The 22,690-nt window shown below is 42.0% G+C and overlaps 1 protein-coding gene across 1 annotated transcript in view; it reads right to left on the bottom strand.

Moving 5' to 3' along the window:
• The window catches only part of ADCY2 (adenylate cyclase 2), a 438,072-nt gene that overhangs the window by 108,444 nt on the left and 306,938 nt on the right, over positions 1 to 22,690 (bottom strand). The window contains exons 7-12 of the mRNA XM_024121370.2: positions 22,460 to 22,587; positions 17,028 to 17,186; positions 16,091 to 16,223; positions 14,377 to 14,553; positions 10,923 to 10,966; positions 6,858 to 6,938 (exon numbers count right to left, since the gene is read on the bottom strand). Of these exons, the coding sequence (XP_023977138.1) occupies positions 6,858 to 6,938; positions 10,923 to 10,966; positions 14,377 to 14,553; positions 16,091 to 16,223; positions 17,028 to 17,186; positions 22,460 to 22,587 (722 nt within the window). The remainder of the gene's footprint in view (positions 1 to 6,857; positions 6,939 to 10,922; positions 10,967 to 14,376; positions 14,554 to 16,090; positions 16,224 to 17,027; positions 17,187 to 22,459; positions 22,588 to 22,690) is intronic.

Genomic DNA, 22,690 nt, shown 5'->3' with positions numbered 1-22,690 from the left:
CAGGCTCAGCGGCCACGGCCCACGGGCCCAGCCGCTCCGCGGCACGCGGGATCCTCCCAGATCGGGGCGCGAACCCGGTTCCCCTGCATCGGCAGGCGGACGCGCAACCACCGCGCCACCTGGGAAGCCCCTATTGTTCTGTTTTATGGCACTAGTTGGAGGAATCAAAGCTTGGTTAATATTAGAAGGAGCAGAAAATAAAATTTAAGATAAATTTTAGCTATACTCTTTTTTAGAACTTTGTACTCATTATGGATATCCTATGAATAATGTACGCCAGTAACTTATTAAAAAGTTTTTTTCTTTATTACAGATGAAATTTCTATTTAAAAAATGCTCCTGGATAATATAAGTTTGGAAATAAAATACGAGCAAAATTTATAAAGTGGAGATAAAACCAGCTCCTCACTGGGTAGTGGAGCCCCCATGTTTCTAGGTTTTAGTTACCTGTCTGCCCTGCAGGTGGACAGGAAGCACTCAAGACAAAGTCTGCCTTTCTTTGTGTCCCCAACACCTAACACAGGTTCATAAGACTTGATCCCTGGATGGATGCTTGGGGAAATGACTGAATTCCAATTGTTGGTTCAAGGTATTTGCTCATAAGAATCTTGGCTGCAAGCAGAGTTGCTGTACAACTAATTAGCCATAAGGCTGTTTTGCCATAATAGATAAAATAACTGTAGATTCACAGTTTTGGATTCATTACACTAGAAAATGATAATATATCAATCTTTGCACATCCTTCAGTGAGCAGTCATCTCTCCCACCCACCAAATCCAACAGTTTACCAAGCTATGGCAAATATATAAAAGGCAGCTAGTAATTGACAACAGTCTTTGAGAGCATTAATCATTGGCTCTTTGGCTGATCTAGATACAACAGCTTGTTCTCTCCTGCCGTCTCTACAAAATTTATCATGCAATAGTAGAAGCTGGAGGCAAAAGAAGAATCCAGGTCCTATCCTCTCCAAAAAGAAATGGTTGTATAATTCTTGATGAGTATACATTTCTTTAAAAAATTTTTAAAATTTATTTTATTTTATTTTTCTTAACATCTTTATTGGAGTATAATTGCTTTACAATGGTGGGTTAGTTTCTGCTTTATAACAAAGTGAATCAGCTATACATATACATATATCCCCATATCTCTTCCCTCTTGCGTCTCCCTCCCACCCTCCCTATCCCACCCCTCTAGGTGGTCACAAAGCACTGAGCTGATCTCCCTGTGCTATGCAGCTGCTTCCCACTAGCTATCTATTTTACATTTGGTAGAGTATATATAAGTCCACGCCACTCTCTCACATTGTCCCAGCTTACCCTTCCCCCTCCCTGTGTCCCCAAGTCCATTCTCTACGTCTGCATCTTTATTCCTGTCCTGCCACTAGGTTCTTCAGAACCATTTTTTTTTTTTTTAGATTCCATCTATGTGTGTTAGCATATGGTATTTGTTTTTCTCTTTCTGACTTACTTCACTCTGTATGACAGACTCTAGGTCCATCCACCTCACTACAAATAACTCAATTTCGCTTCTTTTTATGGCTGAGTAATATTCCATTGTATATATGTGCCACATCTTCTTTATCCATTCATCTGTTGATGGACATGGTGAATTTTTTTGCCATTTGATAGTGAAGATCATGAAATAGACAGAATTGTGGTATTTGGCACAGAATTTGGCTTAGATGATTTGGTGAAATATAAGGACTGGGCATGTGATGGGACATTTCAGTATAGTCTGGATATGTATCACCAGTGATACACGTTACACATATTGATAAGAAATAGCAGAGTCCCTTCTCTTTTCGTTTTACTCCCAGGGGAATCTGCAGAGGCTTAGAGCAGATTTTTTTATATCGTAAAGAATGTATGTCTGACATTAGATCCTGAATCCTTAGTGATCGACCTTGAGAAAGAAAGTATCATTGCTTTCTCTAAGATACACCCAAATACAACTATAACCACGTATCTACACACATTTTAAGTGCATCTAAGTATTTTTTGCATTTTTATTTTTTGCAATCAAATCTTTCAAAATTGTGTTGCTAATGTTTCATGATGTCCATTTCAATGTTTCTCTTTTATTTTCTTTATCTTTTATGGCAAAACTGTCTTATGCCAATTAGTCCTGAGGTGAATCCCCTTGCAGCAAAGATATTTATGGTGAGACTGCCGGACCCACATCTACCCTGTGCCTTCCTTTTCCCACAGCAGGTCAGGTTTGGCCAAAGGCTTCTTCCTTGAAGCCATAAGTGATGGGCCCAATTTTTCCTCTTTTGCCCTCAGAGTTAAGGAGAGCACATCCTCCCCACAGGCCTCACGTCTCTGTGGGTTCTCTGAGGTGGCCTCAATTCCCATTACTGATTCATAGGAAACTCAGAGATTTATAAATGTCATTTGGATATTTGGAGTCAGAAAGATTTGTGTGGGAAAATAAGGTCAAATATTTTGGGGAATTGGAACTACACACAGAGAAGAGAATGGAGAATGTGTGTAATATTCCCGGTCTCCTGACACTGTTCCTGACCCGAGTGGTCTCTGGCACGAAGAAAGTCAACCCCGCCCCTGCACTACACACAAAAAATGATTATTAATTTATACTAAGTTGTTTTTGTGCTAGGCTGAGGCCAATGAAGGAAATTCTAAACAAGATCTTGACTTGAGCTGAGAGGCAAAGTACATCCACATCCTCATGCAGAATTATTCTGGAATGTTATCGCAAAGGGGATGCTAAAATAGAGAGAAGACCACTTTCCTTTCGTTAAGGACTGACTGTTCGTATCTCCCACTTCATACGTTGAAGGCCTAACCTGCAGTGTGCGTATCTGGAGATGGGGCCTCCAAGGAAGTAATTAGCGTTGAATGAAGTCCTAAGGGTGGGGACCTGACTCAAGAGAATGAGTGTCCTTATGAGAAGTGACACCAGAGAGCTCGCTCTTTCTCTTTTTTCCGCGTAGCCCAGAGGAAAGGCCATGGGAGAACACAGCAAGGGGACTGCCTTTTGCAAGTCAAGGAGAGAGTTCTCACCAGAAAGCAACCATGCTGGCACCCTGACTCGGACTTCTAGCCTTCAGAGCTGTGAGAAAATAAATTTTTGTCGTTTAAGCCACTCAGCCCATGGCATTTTGTACGGCAGTCCCAGCTGACTAACACACCACCTACCTATGCAGCCTTGAATCCAAAGGTCCAAGTGGCCTCAGTTGTGCACTAAGGCCCTGGGTGACCTGTGGCATTTGGGAAAGGTGGTCCATGGACCTGCAGCTGAAATAAATGGTGCTGGATAGGTGGTCTCTCGGTGTGGAAGCCCGATCCTTCCCCAGCCCTGGGGTCAGCCGGTCATCCACCCATACATGCACTCCACTCCACTCAGACATAATTAAACCTGGGTTCCGTGTCCTTCATTGACTCACCAGCTCATTTCCTGCACCCCAGGGGCCCCTGTTTCTCCCCTTTTGCACTTTTCACATTACCTCTTTCCTACTGTTTTTCTTTTTTTTTAACCCAATCTGGAAGAACCTGACGTTGCAATCTCATTCTGAATATTAACTGTACAGCACACCCCTCTATTGAGATGAATCTTACAGGAGCGCCCAGCTCCTCAAGAGAAAAATACTGCCGTGGAGGGCATGGTCTGGTCCGTCCACCCACAGGGCTTCCCCTTCCCCTCTCTGCACCTCCCGAGAGGAGAAGCTTCTGGTAATCCTCCTCGGGGCAGACCTCTGGTACACACTTTCTTCCCTCTCACCTCGCTGCCGACTAAAAATTGCCACTTGCCACCTGCCTCTACAAGGATTTTGTCACTGGCCATTGTTGTCTCTGACCTTCAACACACCTTCAAAGGGGTTCAGGGTGGAGGTCATGAATGAGGCATCTGTGCTCTGGGAAAACTGGCAGAAAAGGCCTTCGGATAGTTAAGATATTTTCAGGAGATTTTATGAGCCCAATGTCTTGCCTCTTCTCACATCTAGAAAAGCACTAAAATTATTAATGGGCACGTCTGCTCCTTGTGACGAGCAGTAACCTTCTGCCTAAACATGTGCTGGGCTGCACGCGCCCCCCTTCACCAAGATCACGTATACACTGACCTCCTCCCCACCTCTCTGGACAGCTCCTCAGAGCTACCTGAGAGGCTGTCCCCTGGCCTACAGTCCTCACTTTGCCCCCAGTAAAACTTAATTCACAGCTCTCAGGTTGTGCATTGTTCTTCAGCTGACATCACCCACCCAGACTAAGTCAAAACCTCTGCTCTGAGCTCCGCCCTCACGGGGGCCTGGCCATCTCTGGTTTGGCTCTGCAGCATTCACTTTAGGGTCTTCCTGTCTCAAGGAATCCTCTGCACACCAGCAGGGTGGAGGTGATCACACAGTCACTGCTTAGAACCATTCGAAGTGTTCACGCCCCACTCCCTCAGGAGGGCTCCAAGTTGCTTCGCAGGACATCCAACTTCCCACTCAAGCCTCTTTACCCTGAGAGACTCCTGCAGGGGCGACCTGGGTCCTGATTGTGCTAAAGACTGGGAAGCACCCCTCTGACCCTGGCGCGTCCTGTTATCACACCACGAAGGTTTCCCTCTCTCCCTCTTAGTTTCCTTCAAGGTTTGGCCCCGGTGTCACCTCCTCCAGAAAACTTGAGACTTTTCATCTGTGCTGTCCTGCTCCTCTTCACCTGTCACAACGGTAGGGCATCTGTGCAGCGATCTCTCTTCCCCTCACTCAGGGCTTTGAGGGGTAACACTAGGCCCGGGGTCTTGGTATGCATGTCTGATGCTGAGCAACTGACGACACTGCTCACCCTTTAACAAACGCTTTGCTAGATGAGTAAATGAATGAATACATGAAAATCTGCATATAAATCACTGTTTTATGTCAATAGCAGAACACGACTGAATGGTACATCAAGCCTGGAGTCCCTATTGAATCCTCAAGGGGAAAATCAAATAAGATCAGAAGAACATCTTATCGAAGAACAAGAGAGGTTAATGAGGAGGGCATAACAGAATGGGAGTGAAGCTAATTAAAAAAATAGGTGCATAATAGCTTCCAGTTAAAAAATTCTCCTTTTGATTTCTGAGTACAGCATGACATTTTCCTCCACTTGATTTCTGAAATGTGTTGGGAAAATTACAGCATAAGCAATTACACCAACGTTAACCACGTCTCTAGCATAAAACTACATTAAAACACAAAGGTGGTAACCAAACATGTATTTGAGTACAAAATGGTACCATACTGACAGACAATTCACAAACAACAACCTTGACAAAAATAAAGCAAAGCCAATGATTGTACTTTCTAATGAGTCCTTTAGTAGGAACGTTCTAAAAAGTGGGCATAAAAGTAGTTTAACAAGGTAGGCGTCCTGCCTGAAGACATGCTGAGGTTGATTTTATACATCCGTTTTTTTATTATTACTCTTATCATTGTAATTGGCTAAACTTTGTCAAGGAACAAGATTTCTTCTCTCTTCTGCTGTATTTTATTCCAGTGGGTTACAGAGTAGTCACTGCTATTTCCTCTGGTCGAATGAATCTACATTGTGTGAAATCAGACTTCCCTGGGTTTTAGCTGCCAGTACATTACGGGTAGTCACTGTTTCTCAGTTGTGAGGTGTTGAGGTTTCAGTCAGGGCAGAGTTGAGACTGTTTTTGACTTTGATCCTGGTATCAGGCAAAGCACCTCTCTCGGCACTGCTCGTGTGCCCTGAGTGCTCTATGGCAGGTGGAAGCCTTTATCTATTTGGAGTAGACAACGGGGATTAGGCAGGTGTGCATTCAATGTGCTGGCATACCTGAATTGCAGCTCTAGCCAGCCCTAGAGACTTTATTGTATACGTATGGAACTCCACACATACACACACCACCTACCTACGTACATACACTCATGCGATTCCTTCATACGCACTGTAAATGTTCTGAAATGCACACTTTCAAGGCACAGTCTAGAAGAGGTATGCATTTTGCAAAGCTGTGTAACTTAATTTTGGAGGCACAGTTCCAGGTGAAAATCATCTACACTTTCCATGAGTCAACTTTCATGATAAAAATTAAATAGTTTCCATAAAGATGAAAACTTTCGCATAAAACCTTTTCATTTGGATCTACTAAGGTTTTCACCGCAGTTTAATCCAATAAACATTTATGGAGCATCTAATGAGTACCAGGAACCACACTGAGTCGTTTACCTCCTGCCCTTCGTGAGGTCAGCCATGGCACACACGCCTAAGGAGAATTCCAAGGCCGGCGAATGTGATCATTCTGTGCAAGCCATGAAAGCCACCACCTTCTTTAAATCTTGTCTCCTGCCTTTTTGGACCATTTAAAACTACAATAGCAATTCTTGGCTTTACAGACTGAATGATATTTTGGCCTCCAAAGAATTGGTCTTCCTCCTGCTGCCTCCATGAATTCCGATTCTAATGCTCAAGACCCTCTTCCAGGATTTAGAACACAGGTACCTCCACATTCTCTGATTTTTTTCGGGGTGGGAGGATGAATGCAGTTTGAATAGTGTCACACATTACAACTTAACGATTTTCCCATGTGGAATCTGTTGATCTTTTAAAAGTATGCTACTGAACACACTATGCTCTAATTATCTCTCTATAATGATGTATCACGTTGTTTATCAGTAATTTACCTGGGGAGGATTAGGCAGAGTCAAAACATTTTTAAAAGATGAAATACTACTAACAAAAGCTATTATTAAGGACGCTTGAGGTGAAATGAATGAACTGCCTCAGAAAACTTGGCTTTGTCATGATAAGTATGACAGAGTTTGGGGGGAAATTCTTTGGGAAAATATGTCATTATTTTCAAATAATAGGATTGAAATAAGAGAGGAATGATCATTTAAAAGTACTCACTTTTGTGCATTGATTCCATCAATTGCTTGAATCATCCTTTCATTTAATTCCTCTTCAAATCTTTTCTTTTGTGACTTGGTTCTATATGAAGGAGGAAATATTTTGGGTAAGAATATTATTACTAAACTAAACAGTAAGCCTGTGTGTCTATGATACCAAAACTTCTGTCTGATTCTGTTAACTGAATTTTTTTTTAAAAAGGAAACAGTCTATGTGCAGCCTTTTCTCTATTAACATATAGCCACTCTGTGGCGTGAACGAATTGGCTAGAGTCTTTGGTGCAGTAAAATGTTGCCTTACTGCTCAGAGTGAAATTAAAAAGCAACACTGAAAGATATGTCCTTGGTGTCTCAGATAAAAGAAATTTCTGTCCCAAGAGATGCACTAGCCCTTGAATTGTTGCCTTTATAAACTTTATTTTATGACAGAACATACTGGCTTTGGAAATTCCCTTGTAAAAATGTGGTGTGGTTGACAAAATAATCATTCCTGTTTTATGTCTTCCTTGGTCAATTTTCAGGAATTTTCAGAACTAAAGTCTTACTTGAGACACGTCAAAGCTTCATGGCATGTATTTATATGTTCCTCAGTTTTGGAAAGCACTATTCACAGAAAACCCCACTTATACGTGCAGACCGCTCCCTTGATCTTGGAAGTAAATAATCTTCAGTCATAATATAAAATGTGTTGCAAATAAATTGTGCCAAGATAAGAATGAGTTCTCCAAGGTTAATTTGACAATAGCATGAGAATGATGTAAAGGAGAAAATCAAAATAATGCCTGTTTTTAAAAGTTAAACATCTACTGCACAGAGTATGAGCACATCTGGCCCTTCCCAAACTGGCCTGAACGAGCCTGCACCTGAGTCTGGGTGTCCGAGTCACCCAGCCCCATGGGAGTGAGCCCAAGGCTTCTTTGTCTTTTTTTTTTTTGCGGTGCGCGGGCCTCTCACTGTTGTGGCCTCTCCCGTTGCGGAGCACAGGCTCCGGACGCGCAGGCTCAGCGGCCCCGGCTCACGGGCCCAGCCGCTCCGCGGCACGTGGGATCTTCCCGGACCGGGATCTTCCCCGAACCCGTGTCCCCTGCATCGGCAGGCGGACTCCCAACCACTGCGCCACCAGGGAAGCCCGCTTCTTTCTTTGTCTTGTGGTTGGTTAAATTACTCACTGAATAGACCTCCTACTCTGGAAAAAAAATAATACTTTTCTGAGTTTAGAACTGCCTCTCTATATAGATAAGAATAGTATTAAGTGTGCGATGTCATATTTATCTGTAATTAAATCTCATGGAATTATCGTTAGTGAGATGGACGGGTAATCTACCTACATTATATCATTGTTGGTGGATTCACACTTTCAGGTCCTGCTTTCTTTAAAAAGGCTAAGGGCAGTTTTGGTTCAAAAACAGGACGATATTAAGTGACCCCCCTGTAGTCACCAAGCCAATGGAATTAAGAGGTTTTAGCATGGCAAATTCCAAGCTAAATCGGAAGGCAAATTAATTTTGATCCTTCTTTTACAAAACGCATGGCATCTTAGCAATCACCTAGGATGGCTCATTCTCATTTATGGCTGAGGTGCTACATTCACTGTAGACTCTTTTCTTTTTATCAGCCCTATGCCAAGTGTTGAGATTCCTGACTTCAGTTTGGTGGCTTTCTCTTTCAAAAAGTGTCTCCAAGTGTGAGAAGGAACAGTGTAGGCGCCTTGAGCTCACAAGAAAATTTAACCCTTCAATCATATGTCCAGGGTGCCAACAATGGCATTGTCGTTGTGATAATGCCTGTGCGGTGCTCAATGCAGTAAATGTGGCACATGAAGTAGCCAATAAATGCGTATTATTATGCACCCTTTGTAGTCACTAATTTTCTGGCTAACAGCTCTTAACATGTAGACAGTTTCCTTGTCTCCATAGTTTTGTGACCTCCACTACAGAAGTGACAGGGATACCCTTGGGGCTGATCATCTCCCCACGAGGAGTTCTTAATTCACCAAGCAGGGCTTTGTTCCTCAGATTTTCAACGTTTCAGCACTTTTGACCTTCCTGCCCTTGTTCCTGCCCTACCGTTGGCTTCCCCAGTACTCAGTGTCCCCAAGCCCTCTTTCCAATTCCTCTCCATTCTTTCTCCTGAGCTCCCTTCCCGACCTGTCCCACCCCCAGGCCTGGGCTGCTATATCTAAAGAGGTGTGGAAGAGGTCCTGCTTTATCTCAGATGATGCTTCACTGCCCTGTGATGCCCACTCACTGCCGGGCTGTGGGCTCAGAGAGGTTTTAGCACCTTGGCCGTGTTACGTAGGCAGGACGTACAAAGGAAGTCCCAGGTGAGGCTGATTTGAAAGCCGAGCTCTCTCTGTGAGGCTTGGGGCCACCAAAGATCAACCACCATGGAGGAAAGTGGAGTAGATGTGGAGGAAGCTCTTAGGAGCTCTTAGGGCAGGCAGGACAGGAGAGCAGCTACGAACACAGGTTTTGGTGTCACAGACCCTGGGCATGACCATGGCCTTGCCTCCACAGTCACGTGACTCTGGTCATCTCCTAACCCAGCACCTCGGCTTCCCTCCTAAAATGATAATGGCAATTTCATCTACCTTGGAGTAACCCTGTAGGGATGAAATTAGATTTCCCATATGCCTGGTACAGATAAAAATGACAGCTTCTGATCACTGTCTTTCAGACAGTGCTTATCCCCAAAGACGCTGCCCACATCATACTGGCACCGCACGAGGTATTTCCCACTAGACAGATAAGAGGACATAGCACGTATAAGGCGAAAGGATGTCCGTGAAATTCTGTAGACAGTTGTTTGCAGATGTGCTAGTCTCTTATTGGCCTGAAGAGTCAAGCCTTCTCAAGATATGTGACAGGCCCAAAATATTTCTTAAATTACCTTAAGCTCTCTTTAATTTGGTATTTGTCACTTAAAAAATAACACTGCAAAAGCCCAAGAACCCAATTTTCCTTATAACATAGGGCTCTAAGTGTTATATGTCAATGTTAAAATTTCAAATTTTACACAAAGTACAAATTAGAGCTCATTACAACAAAAATAAAGTAACATAGAGGGGTCTGAAATAGTGTGCCCTAAAGATCTGGCAAGGAATGATCTAACTAGCTTCAGGCAATGCGTTTTCTACAGGAATAAACTCACGTCTCTGTGGGGAAAGAAAAGCTGACTCAAGTTTTGGGCCTTTCATTAATTATCCTAACATCTTCAATAAGAAGTACTTAGCTCCCAAACCAATGCAGAAGCAAGACTCTGGGGGCTTCCCTGGTGGCGCAGTGGTTGAGAGTCCGCCTGCCGATGCAGGGGACACGGGTTCGTGCCCCGGTCCGGGAAGATCCCACGTGCCGCGGAGCGGCTGGGCCCGTGAGCCGTGGCCGCTGAGCCTGCGCGTCCGGAGCCTGTGCTCCCCAACGGGAGAGGCCACAACAGTGAGAGGCCCGCGTACCGCAAAAAAAAAAAAAAAAAAAAAAAAAAGTAAGACTCTGAGCCCCGAAGCCAGAGGAACACAGACAAGGCAAAGGGTTAGTGTCTGTCTGTGACAGAGGAACACAGACAAGGAAAAGGGTTAGTGTCTGTCTGTGATCTTGTGAAGATGACAGCAGGGGCCTGCAGGCCTTTGTGGAAGCAATTTTTCTTTTTTGGAGCAGGGTGGGCTGCACTTCTTTTCACTATAGAAAGGCTGGACTTACCTTGCTTTTATTTCTAGGATTCAAACCCAGAAACATCATTTTAGGTAAGTTACTCATTTTAAGAAAGTTCCATTTTTTACTACAGATTAATATGAAGAAGAATCATTTTAAGAAAACAATTTAAAGTTCTAAAGTGTTTACTAGGCAGTGTTTTCCTTTTCCCTCTTTTAACTCCAATAAAACGACACCAATAATCCTATTTTTAGACGCTGAAAGCAATTTAGTAGGGGTTTTCACAAGTAGCTCCTCTTTTTTTGGAAGAAGTAGACTTCAAAATTACTATAATTGATGATAATTACTTTCAGGAATAAATAAAGAACAATTAAGCCTTTAAAAAATTAGCACGTGGAATGTAGACACATAAACTATACCTTAAGGTGCGACTTTGAAAGTTATGCTGACCCATTGGTACATCCTATTAAAAACAAGAGTATTAGTTGCCAAAAACATACATTTAGAATCTTGCAGTGATAACAATGTATATTTCTTCTTCTATCATGGAAAATATCATTTAGGTAACAAATAACTACCCATGAGGAGAAAAAGAGCTTAATTATAAATGTGAAACATGATTAAAAATTCAGTTCACATTTAGAATGTTGTTGTAATCTATAAACTCTAAATGTTAGAAGTGTCAGGATTGTGGTCTGAAGTTTTTACATTTCCATCCTGATATTTGCAGATACGATTTCAAACAATGCCTGCAGAGGACTGTTATTAAAGTTACTGTAGACAAATGATGTGAAAATGTAGTTTGGCGTCAGACTGAAATTTTAAAAATGCTTTAAAACACAAACATGATCATAAAATCTATAGGCAATCCTTATCACTGACTGGGCTGTTAAGAAATGGGACTATTGGTTAAGTGTGTGAAAGCGAGAATCATTGATCAAAAAGAAGAAATGTACATATATGCGTGCTGGTAGTTCCTGAAAAAGGTCAATGACAGAGAGAGACCTTGGTCGGAGTTAATCAGTGGGGGTCTCCACTGCCAAATGTTCAATAATAGGCTTGAAAAACCACAAGATTCACTCTCATACATTAAAATAAAATAAAATAATTAAAATAAAACTTGGAACAAAGTGGCTCCAAATAAACTGTTCTTTGTTGCTTTGATCTCCAAGGTTAGATCAGGAAATGTAGTCAGCCTAGGGAAAGGTGAGTCTTAAAAAAATAACTGAACTCCAAGTGTTATTATATAAAGTAAAATAACGCATTATTTACCAGCTCTATCAATGTTAAATCAAGAGTCAATGAAGTTCTGCATACGGGATTAGATAAAGGAAATAACTTCTGGCAATGACAATTGTTCAACCCTGGGATGTATTAATAAGAATGCCAATGGGATCTTTCTGGAACTGAGTAAGGGACACAGTCCTATGGGCTTCATGTGCTAATAACCAAAGCCTCAGATGTCCTCTGTCTCTACTAAGGCAGTCCCTAGGCTCCATCTCTGTGACCGGAGGCCAGCTGGTCAAGAAAACTGAGTTTGTTCCAGAGGCCCTCTGATTTTTATACACAATTTCCTGAAGTTCAAATCTCTAGCCAGTTATAACTCTCTTGCAAGAGGCATCTTCACTAACACATAATAACAGATTAAAAGTCAGGCTGAAATCTCTCCTTCAGTGTTTTGCTGAGATAGTAAGGCAGACAGGTTGCTCTTAAGTCCTGAGCCAATAAAGACTGATAAGAAATTAGCAACCACAGCAACATCAATCACACACCCAGAAAAGCAAGGCCTTATTTTCACAGGTACACCTATGAAACAGCACAGAAAATCACGTTTTAATATTTAGATCTGATTCTTATTTCTTGAAAACCAACCAACCAGCCAACCGACCGACCAACCGACCAACTCTTGGTTTATAATAAATCTCGATGAGAGATATTAGCCATTAGTACTAATAATAAATGCAGTGTTGAGATGAAATTATCCAACTTTTTTCATAAGAGTGACAGAAGCATCCACTTTCCCTGACTACTAGATCCTAGGGTCTTAGGATACCTTTCCTCTAACAATGTCTAGTTGCTGGAAGGTTCCAGTTGCCCCAGTCCTGCCTCCTTGGATCTTTTCTCTTCTTACGATCTCATCCAGCTCCATGGCTTCAAATATCATCTAAGACCTGATGCTTCTCACATCCACATCTCCAGCTGGGACCTCTTCCCTGAGTTCCAGACTAGCACACCCAACTGCCAACTTCCTAGCTGCACTTCGATGTCTAAACGGCATACTGATGTGAAGACGTCCATTAGCAAAACCTGGATTTTTCCATCTGAAATCCCCTGACTTTGCCCAAGTATTTGTCACCTCAGGTCATGGCATCCTCATTCTTCTAGGCGTGCAGCCAAAAAAGTGTGGACTCATCCTTGATCCTCCTTTTCATACATATCCGCTCCATCACCAAGTCTTACATGTTCCGCTTTCAAATTATAACCTGAGTTTGCTTCTCACTGTTTCTACTACTAAAATCTTAGCATAAGAGGGCACCATCCTCCTCCCTCGGAACACTGCATTCTTGCTCCATTACCCAGAGCATTAACTATACTACGCCCTCCCCTTGCGTGAGACCCTCTAACGACTTCCCATCACAATCAGAATAAATTATACATGATTACTTAGAGCCTCTCACCCTGATGACCTCCCTTTGCTTATTGCTGATGACGCTACAGCCACACCAGCCTCCCCTCTGCCCTCAAAGATGCCAATTCATTTCCATCTCAGGGCCACAGAATTTGACTTGCCACCGACTTCTCCCCTTCTCCGAGATGTCCCCAGCCGCCCCATCCAGAGTAGCCACACCATTCACTCCCAAAGACGATACTCCATTTTCTCTTCATCACGGTCCTGAGCAGCACCGGTAGTGATCTTGTTTGTTCACTCGAGTCCTACTTAGGGTCTCTCTCTTTCCAATAGAATGCGAGCTCCTCTAGGACTTGCCCTGGTGGTCTCCCTTGTTGACTGCCTGATGGATCATGATCTTCTGTCAGATCATTTATTTTTCAGTTGAGAAAGAACAAAGGAAGTTGAGAGAAGAGATGGAACTGAGACAAAACAAGAATGCTGAGCCCCTGCCTTTTGGGCTTGGGTGTGTGACTGTGAAATGTCCACTTTCACCTGACAGCCTGGTATGTTTCTTTTTCTCATCAGCTAATAAGAACTACGTAACATCCCGTTTTCTTTCTTTACCTCAAATGCACCCCTAACGCAATTAATGCCATTCTGCATGAAATTTTCCTCGGAGATTGTTTCAAAATCTAACTATACCACTGGGATTACTCTAAGTGCTCAACTGTGTTTACTTTTCTCTCCTCTTATGAGTTTTTCTTTTGTCTCTCTGCACTTCAGCTATCTTATTGAGAATGTCCCTGTTGTAAGGAGCATTGGGACTTTACTCTCTGTTGGAAGTAAGGATAATGTAATGAAGCGACAGTTTTATTGATGCCCCTCAAACTCCAAGGACATCATGCCTTCATTTGTTCCCTTATTAAGATGCTCGGGCTTTCTATTGTACTTCATAATAGCAGAAGCAAAACACAAACCTGGATTTAAAAAAAGAGTTCAGCTGTATTCAGTTGCTACTGTCAGTTGTAAATAAGAGTCTTGGGTAATAAAGTTATAATGCAAAATCACTCTAGGTTAAAACCCTTAGCAATGCGGGGTCGGCGCTCAGTGATAACCTGATATCTGTAAGGAAAATCTGAGAATGCCGATCTGAGAAGTCGGAGATGGAAAGCCTGCCTCATGACAGACGAAAGTTACTTTGGCAGGAGATGCCTTTTGGGGAACTGGCTTTCGCCCAGCGCTAGGGCATGGGGAGGGTGTACCGTGGTGCTGATCTTGCCGTTCTCCGTGGTCATGCTGTCTCTGTGATGTAGGTGTGCAAAGGGCTTGGCCGCCCCCCAGGACTCCAGGTACCGGGTCATGCGGACAGAAGCCCTCATCTTGGCTCCATCGAGGGTGGATCGAGGTCTGAAGAGGTGCTGGGGGCTCCGTCGTTCTCCCTTGGGGTGAGAAACAAAGCATCACCCCCGGCGGGGCACAGGTGCACAGCCTCCCGCCTTCCTGCTCTACCCACCAAGAAGCTTCCCTTGAGTAAGCAGATTCCTCTAACATCAAGCCCTTCACTTTCCTCGTTCCTACCCTCATTCCTTCAGTGACTGGTGTTCAGTGCCACGAGCTGTTGGAGCCAAATGATTTGTTTTCCAGACAACAAAACTTACCTGTAATTGAAACTTAGGGAAAAATAATAGCTATTTTAAGGGATGTTTTTATAAAGCTGATTCTTAGACAGAACATGCTGATCTGTTTCAATGTGTTCTTGATGGTTGTGTTTTTTCCTAAAGCGATTGGGGGTTTTCCGATGCTAAGTGGCCCCGAATATCGGTGTTTTGGTGTTCTTTGCCTGAATACAATGTTCTTTCTTTGTTTTTTTTTTTCTTTTTTCTTTTTAAATTGGGGGTATAGTTGCTTTACAATGTGGTGTTAGTTTCCGCTGTATAACGAAATGAATCAGCTGTAAGTATACATCTATCCCCTCCCTCTTGGGCCTCCCCCACAACCCCCCATCCTGCCCATCTGGGTCACCACAGAGCACAGAGCTGAGCTCAGTGTTCTTTGTACACATTTTTTTAACCTCTTCCCTGTGCTGTCCCTGTCCCATCACCGCACAGTTCGTCCCGCTTGTCATACACCTGTCTCCAGATCAACCCTCTAGTCAGTTGCAAGTCTGTCTCTGAAGGTGAAACTGGGGTTTTAGGGAGGTTATTGTGAGTAAACGTTAATAAACTTGATCTCCTTGATTTTATGATATTGGTTTTGACAATTCAGAGGTGTGTCTTGCCCTCTGCGCTATTTACCAGCCTGCGATCTGGAGGGAGTTTACAGAAACCCTCAGAGCTTCAGTTTCTTAATCTGTAAATAGCAGTAGTACCCATTTGGCAGGAATCTGGGAAGGGTTAAAAGAGATGAGAGCTCTAAGCCCCTGCTCTGGCCTGACACGTGGTGTGAAGGGAGTTAGAGCCAGCAGCTGTCCGCATGCGATGAATGGTGTTTACTGTATCAAAGTTACTATGTCTGCACATAATGTACTCACACAAGTGTATACATGACGTGTACTTGCCAATCTTCTAGAAGTTTCTTCTTTCCCTTTTTCTTATATCTTCATCCTACTTTCTCTCATTAGATTTTTATCATCCAAAGCCCTAAGCAAAATCCTTATCTTTATTTAATTTTCTAACTGCCAGGAGGGGTCCATCAGGGACTAACACACACATTGATCAACGTTGACTAACCTATACAACCTTGTGATGCAGACAATAACCTTGTCATAAAAACAAGCGATTCATTTCAACTGTTTCTTTAATAAATATTTGAATCCATTGTTACAAAACACATAAGCATTTAAAATAGTTTTAGAGGCAAAGACTAGCGAAGAATTACACAAGTTCTTGACTAAAAACACTTTCCATATCAGTACTTTGCCCTTTTCACTTTTAATTATAGAAGTCATAGGCTAATTATAGACTCTACAATACTGACCTTGGGGTTGATTACAAAGTAGGTCTTCACCAAGTGCTGCTTTAAATATGGGTCTCTGATGTCACCATCTCCTTCCTCCACTTTATAAGCCCCATTCAAGTGTTCCAGGGTGACGGAAGAAATGTGAACACGTCTGAAATTCCATTTTAAAACCACAATCAGGATATATAAGGAGGAACATGCAAAAAGACTTTCTATTTATTTGGGATTTCAGAGAAAATTTCTTCTGCCCCAAGTGAAGGAAAGGCTATATGTTCTTAGTAAAATTGACTGTAATTAAGGTTCATAGTCTGTTAACCACTGCTTTGGAAAGATGCTCCCAGATGTCATGAGCTACTAATATTTGGAGCTTCTCTGCACTCACAGAAACCTGCATGGTGAATTACAGCAATTAAAACTCGATCATATCGAATTTTGGGGTATGAAGATTTTTTTTTTTGAAATGCATGCCAAAGTCATTTTAGGAAGTGTGCTGATCTGTATAAAAGTATGGGCTTTCTTTCTCAATGCTTGTTCTCATGCTTCTCCAAATTACAGCACTTGCATAGAGATTCTCGTGTCATCTATCCAGATGGTACCGTTTGCTTATTTCAATAGTACCGATTTCAGAAGTTACCAATAATAGAGAAACGCCATATATCTCCACTAACTTATAAACCATCTTTCACTTAGGTCTCTATTCATAAATATGCAAATAAGTAGAAGTCTGTAATTTAGGATCTGACATCCACAGTCTCTGACCACGGGTCGCAGGGGTGGTTGAATTGGGGCCTGAGATTTCATGTCCATCTGGTTAATGGAAAAGGCCACTGGGCGTCAGTAACGTGATACTAACCAAGGCAACAGAAATCACTGAGCAGTCAGTTATTAACCTGTCGACCTGTTATTCCCAGCCCTGTAACCTGCTGGACGAGAGAAAGCCAATGTGCCGCCTTACCCGGGGACCCCTCCAGCTTCCATGTGGTTGGCCAGGGTAACATCATGGGACCATACGTCGTACTGCCACTTCTGCAGCCCGATCACGCCGCAGAGGACGTTCCCAGAATGCACTCCCACGCGCATGTTGATGTCCACTCCAGTGGCATCCCTCACTTTCCTAAAGGGAAGGAAAGTCACATCACCTTCCAGGACCAGCCTCTTCTTCCTTTAATTCCTGGCCAATTTTCTGGGCATTTTATCATTCAGAATGTCTCAGATTGTTGGAAATATTGTCATGAATTCTTCCTGTGGCAGAAGATTGCCGCTCCAAGGCAAGAGAAAGGTATTTTTCTTCGGTTACTACCAGACTAAACCACCAGCGCCAAGCCAATGCTCTGGCCGGCAAAGCATCAGGATGGCAGGGGCCGTGATGCAGCATTTTGGTTGTAGTTTCTACTTTTTCAACCAATATGTATCAAGCATGTAACATGTGCTGACACCTCCTCAGAATTTTCATGCTACACTCGTGTGACATTGCCTTGTACCATCAGAAACAATCTTAGATGCCATTTGCAATTCTAGTGCTTAGCATAACGTATGTCCCCAAGGAATATTTTCTGGTGCCGAGACAGTACGGCTTATTTGTGAGCTTAATAATGACTTTAGCCTGAATAGGAATTTAAAAAAAATAACCACGAGATGAGAGCTTTTCCATTGTGCACATTCTTTAACAGAAAAGAGAAAAGAATACTCTTTAAGAAGCTTTAATAATGCATAAGTTATCATTAAAAAGAAACTAATTTAAAAAAATAATTTAAAAAATACTTTAGGACTCTGTTGCCAGCTCATTGAAAGAGACAAATGAAGAGCTTCCTTTCAGGGAAGACAGCAATGCTTGGCGATGCTTATATGTTTCTGCCAGTTACATACATTTATCAATTAAAATTTTATTGTAAAAGAAGAATGCAGGAAGGTATCCCTAGTTACACGGAAAGAAGAGGAAACGTGGAGGGAAGCAATGACACTGATTTCAACACAGCAAGTCGGTAGGGTTACCAGGTGTGGAACGCAGTAAAATGAACCTGAAACATCTCAAGATGACACAAGCACGCTTAAATGATGAAGTGACATCATCTGAGCATACTACTGATAAAAGGAAATGGGTCCATGATGTAAAAGTAAATGACGTCCTGAAAAAAGAACAGAGAAGCCTGTCTCTTTCCCCTCCCTTCCTCTCTACCTTCCTTACTTGTTCTCATTTTTTTATAAAAAAAGCCAACCTATTTGGGGTACTTTGCAAGTCATCCAAACCCTTCATTCCTGCTCCCACGAGGAGAATCCACATGACATAGGAGGCTTGCCCCACCGCTCTGTCCCCATCAGCACTGAGTGTGGACAGCTGCCCGGGCCCTGCCTGGCCCTCGTCTCCGGGCCTTTGCTCACTATGGCTCCTCTCTGCTCCCCACCCCCTGAGTGTCCCCTTCCTGACAGGGCCCGGGAGTCACAAGGCCAGTCTGTGATAGAAGTGACTGGTTACTGATTCGACTCTTTAAATTAACAATCTCCACATGCTTCATGTCTTTTTAGAGAAATGAGTTGATCAAGGGTTCAGATGGCCTGACTGACCCAACGTTTTAATGCATGTAGATGAAATCTGTGTGATCTATAGAAAAATGTTGAAATAATCCCTTAGAGCTTGCAATAATAATAGACCATCTTTCTAATTTAAGAGGAGCCTTAATCACTTACACCGTCAGGGTCCTGAATATCACTGCCTTGATTAAGAACAGTTTACATTTTCATGACAGGAAAAGAAAAAGTCTCGTTAAGCGTTGGGAATATTCCAAAACTGCAGCTGAAGTGCTTCTGTAGTGGTGACTTAGCTAACGGGGAGCAAGGCTCGGGATAAATGTGGAGGTCCAAACTTGGAAGGAAAAACACAGGCAAACGCTCCTGCACCCATGTTGCTGGTTCCCACCAAAACTGGAGATAATCTGGCAAAATTCCAAGTGCCAAGTGTGTGCTTTCTCCTCGCCAGCTTGAAAAACTAAAATTCCCGTATTCACGCTCATCTTACGGCTTAAGAAATGGGAATGGAAATGCTTGTCTTTGTATGTGAGAGAGAACAAAGAATTTCTGAAATGTGCTGAGGTGTGTGCTCTTTTCCTGGCTTATATTGGGGATGTAGCAAGACAACCTATTATTATTATTTTTTATTGAAGTATGGTTGATTTACAATGTTGTGTTAATTTCTGCTGTACAGCAAAATGATTCATATATATATTCTTTTTTATATTCTTTTCTTTATGGTTTATCACAGGATATTGACTATAGTTCCCTGTGCTATACAGTAGAACCTTGTTTATCCATCCTATATATACTAGTTTGCATCTGCTGACCCCAAACTCCCAATCCACCCCTCCCCCATCCCCCTCCCCCTTGGCAACCACAAGTCTGTTCTCTATGTCTGTGAGTCTGTTTCTGTTTCATAGATACGTTCATTTGTGTCATATTTTAGATTCCACATGTAAGTGATATCAGATGATATTTGTATTTCTCTTTCTGGCTTACTTCACTTAGTATGGTAATCTCTAAGTCCATCTATGTTGCTGCAAATGGCATTATTTCATTCATTTTTATCACTAATATTCCATTGTATGTATGTACCACATCTTCTTTATCCATTCATCTGTCAATGAACATTTAGGTTGTTTTCACGTCTTGGCTATTGTGAATAGTGCTGTTACGAACACACGGGTGTACGTATCTTTTTGAATTGTAGTTTTGTCTGGATATATGCCCAGGAGTGGGATTGCTGGATCTTCTGGCAATTCTATTTTTAGTCTTTTGAGGAACTTCCATACTGTTTCACACAGTGGTTGCACCAATTTACATTCCCACCGACAGTGCAGGAGGGTTCACTTTTCTCCAACACCCTCTCCAGCATTTGTTATTTGTAGACTTTTTAATGATGGCCATGCTGACCAGTGTGAGGTGGTACCTCATGGTAGTTTTGATTTGCATGTCTCTAATAATTAGTGATGTTGAGCAGCTTTTCATGTGCCTGTTGGCCATCTGTATGTCTTCTTTGGAGAAATGTCTGTTCAGGTCTTCTGCCCATTTTTTGATTGGGCTAAAACAACCTATTACTGATCACTTTGTCAACTGTACATGAGCCGAACTGTTGATACATAGCAGAGGAAGAATTCAGAAGCCCTTGGTTAAGGAGTAGCAGATCATGGGGACACATGGCCATTAAGATATGAAACTTAAGTTTAGGTATAAGGAAGAGCTCCGGAAGTTCACTCAAATCTGTGGACATCACTGAGATGCTGGACACATAAGATATCACTGAGGTATCTCTGATGAATGGATAAATAAAATGCAATACATACATACAATGGCATGTTATTCCATCATTAAAAGAAATGAAGTACTGATACATACCACAATATGAATAAACCTTGAAAACATTATATAAAGTGAAATAAGTCACACACGAAAGAACAAGTATTGTACAATTCCAGTTGCATGAAATATCTAGAACAGGCAAATTTATGGAGGCAGAAAGTGGAACAGAGGTTACTAGGGGCTGGGAGGAAGGGACTGGGGAGTTATTGCTTAGTGGGTACAGAGTTTCTATTTGGGACAATGAAAAGGTTCTGGAAGTAGATAGTGGTGATGGTTGTATGACATTCTGAATGTATTCAATGCCGCTGAATTGTACACGTAAAAATGGTTCAAAGGGCAATATTTATGTTATGTATATTTAACCCCAATAAATAAATGTAACAACAAAAGAAGGTATTACTGATGACCTGACGACATGCCAGTGGACAGAATGTAGGAAATCTTTTTTTTTTTAATTTTTTTTTTTGGGGGGAATCCTTTTTCTAAAGGCTCTTCAACATATTGGAATTACATAAACTTAACAGAACTGGAAAACAGTTGATTCCAAAGCAGAAATTAAGCTTTAGTAAAAGGGTGGATTGTTGAATCCAATGTGTTATTGATTCACATAATATCATCCTTCACAAAACCCATTTATAGAACCCATTTCCCCTCATGTTTGAGACCAACACTGAGGTGGCCTCCGGGGGTGGGTTATACATTTGAGAAAATCTGTTAGGTCTACTTTGATTAAATTCACTTCCATCTAGACCCATAGTGGCGTGAATAGTTAATGACTCTTGAAATAAAGTTGAAAAACCTTTTTTTTTTTTTTTATGTCTCCGAGAAGACAAATGATTTACTTATGGGGAGAAGCAGGGGGACAGTTATTTCCCACACAATGTATTTCAGGTGGGAAGCTGAGGCGACACTGTCCACCCCTCGGATCTCGAATCTTCCTTCGATTCCTCTCGATTCCTTTGCCTCTCAATCCCTGACTGCCCCACAGTGGCCCCCGACAAAGGCTGAACTAGTGGATCTGGACACTTAGGTCTGCGGACTCTGCTGCGGCTAGGGCTTCACTGTTCTTCCCTGGCCAGCACTGGAAACCCACCGACAAACCTCTCAGTCCATTTCGGTGCATAGCTAACACCACGGTGGGCTAAACACAGTGATAACTTGACTTGTTGCTTTCTCACTTAAGGTCCTATTTACTTTGACCCCGAGACAAGGAATTTGACCATCAGGCAGATAGTTCCCATCCTGTTTAGATGAAAAGTATGTGGAGGATAGGGGAAAATCACTTGACCAAAAATAGGCAATTCCCCCCCCCCAAAAAAAAACCCAAACTGAAATCCTTCAATCACACAATCAGCAAACAAGAGCTTTTATCATTTATAAGAATATCCTGGCTCCTATGAAGGTACTTATAAAGAAGTATGCATTATGGTATGGGCAGTGAAAATTCACTTTTTACCTCACATTTTTACCCTGTACTTGTCAACTGTAATGATAACATTATTCTATGTAAGCAAATCTTCTCTAGAATTACAATGAAAGAACCTATAGATACAAGGCAGAAAACTATTATGGATATAAATTGAAACTACAGTCACAGGGCTGAGCGTGACTTAGATGGAGTAATTCTGGGCTGGATTTTTATATTCATTGCAGTCTGGTGGTAAAAACTACTTTCTCTCTTACAATTTACATGTACTTGTCAGAAATCAAGAGATGCTAAGAGTACAGACTTTTTCCTGAAGACTGGAGGAGACCTTTACATTTTTTAAAAAAGCACTTTTGAAACAAACACAAAGGTCCCTTCCCATAGATTCTAACTCAGTGTTGCTGTAATCTAAGACTAATAATAGCAATACAAAACACAGAAGGCTTACTTTGGACTTAGTTCTCACGTGCGAATAAATGAGTCTCTGCCCATTTATATTTAAATGTACAATCATGTCTTTAGTTTCAGTAGACAGAAAAGTAGGAATAGTTGTAAGAGCTACAACTAAAACTTATCAAACAGTTCAAAAAGCTCTTACTAAGCATTACACTTACTTTATGGCTTCACACATATCCAGTCCCATTTTCACACAATTCTTGGCATGGTTAGGGAGAGAGATAGGGAGTCCGGAAACACAGTAGTAGCAGTCTCCTAGAATTTTTATTCTCATGCATTCATTCTCCTGAAAGTAGAAATCACAGAATTTCAGTTGCATTAAGCACATATATAATGATTTTTTTTTTTTTTTTTTTTTTTTTTTTGCAGTATGCGGGCCTCTCACTGTT

Source organism: Physeter macrocephalus, chromosome 8 (genome assembly GCF_002837175.3).
Source record: "Physeter macrocephalus isolate SW-GA chromosome 8, ASM283717v5, whole genome shotgun sequence".
NCBI lineage: Eukaryota > Metazoa > Chordata > Mammalia > Artiodactyla > Physeteridae > Physeter > Physeter macrocephalus.
This window is presented reverse-complemented; position numbering and strand designations above follow the sequence as displayed.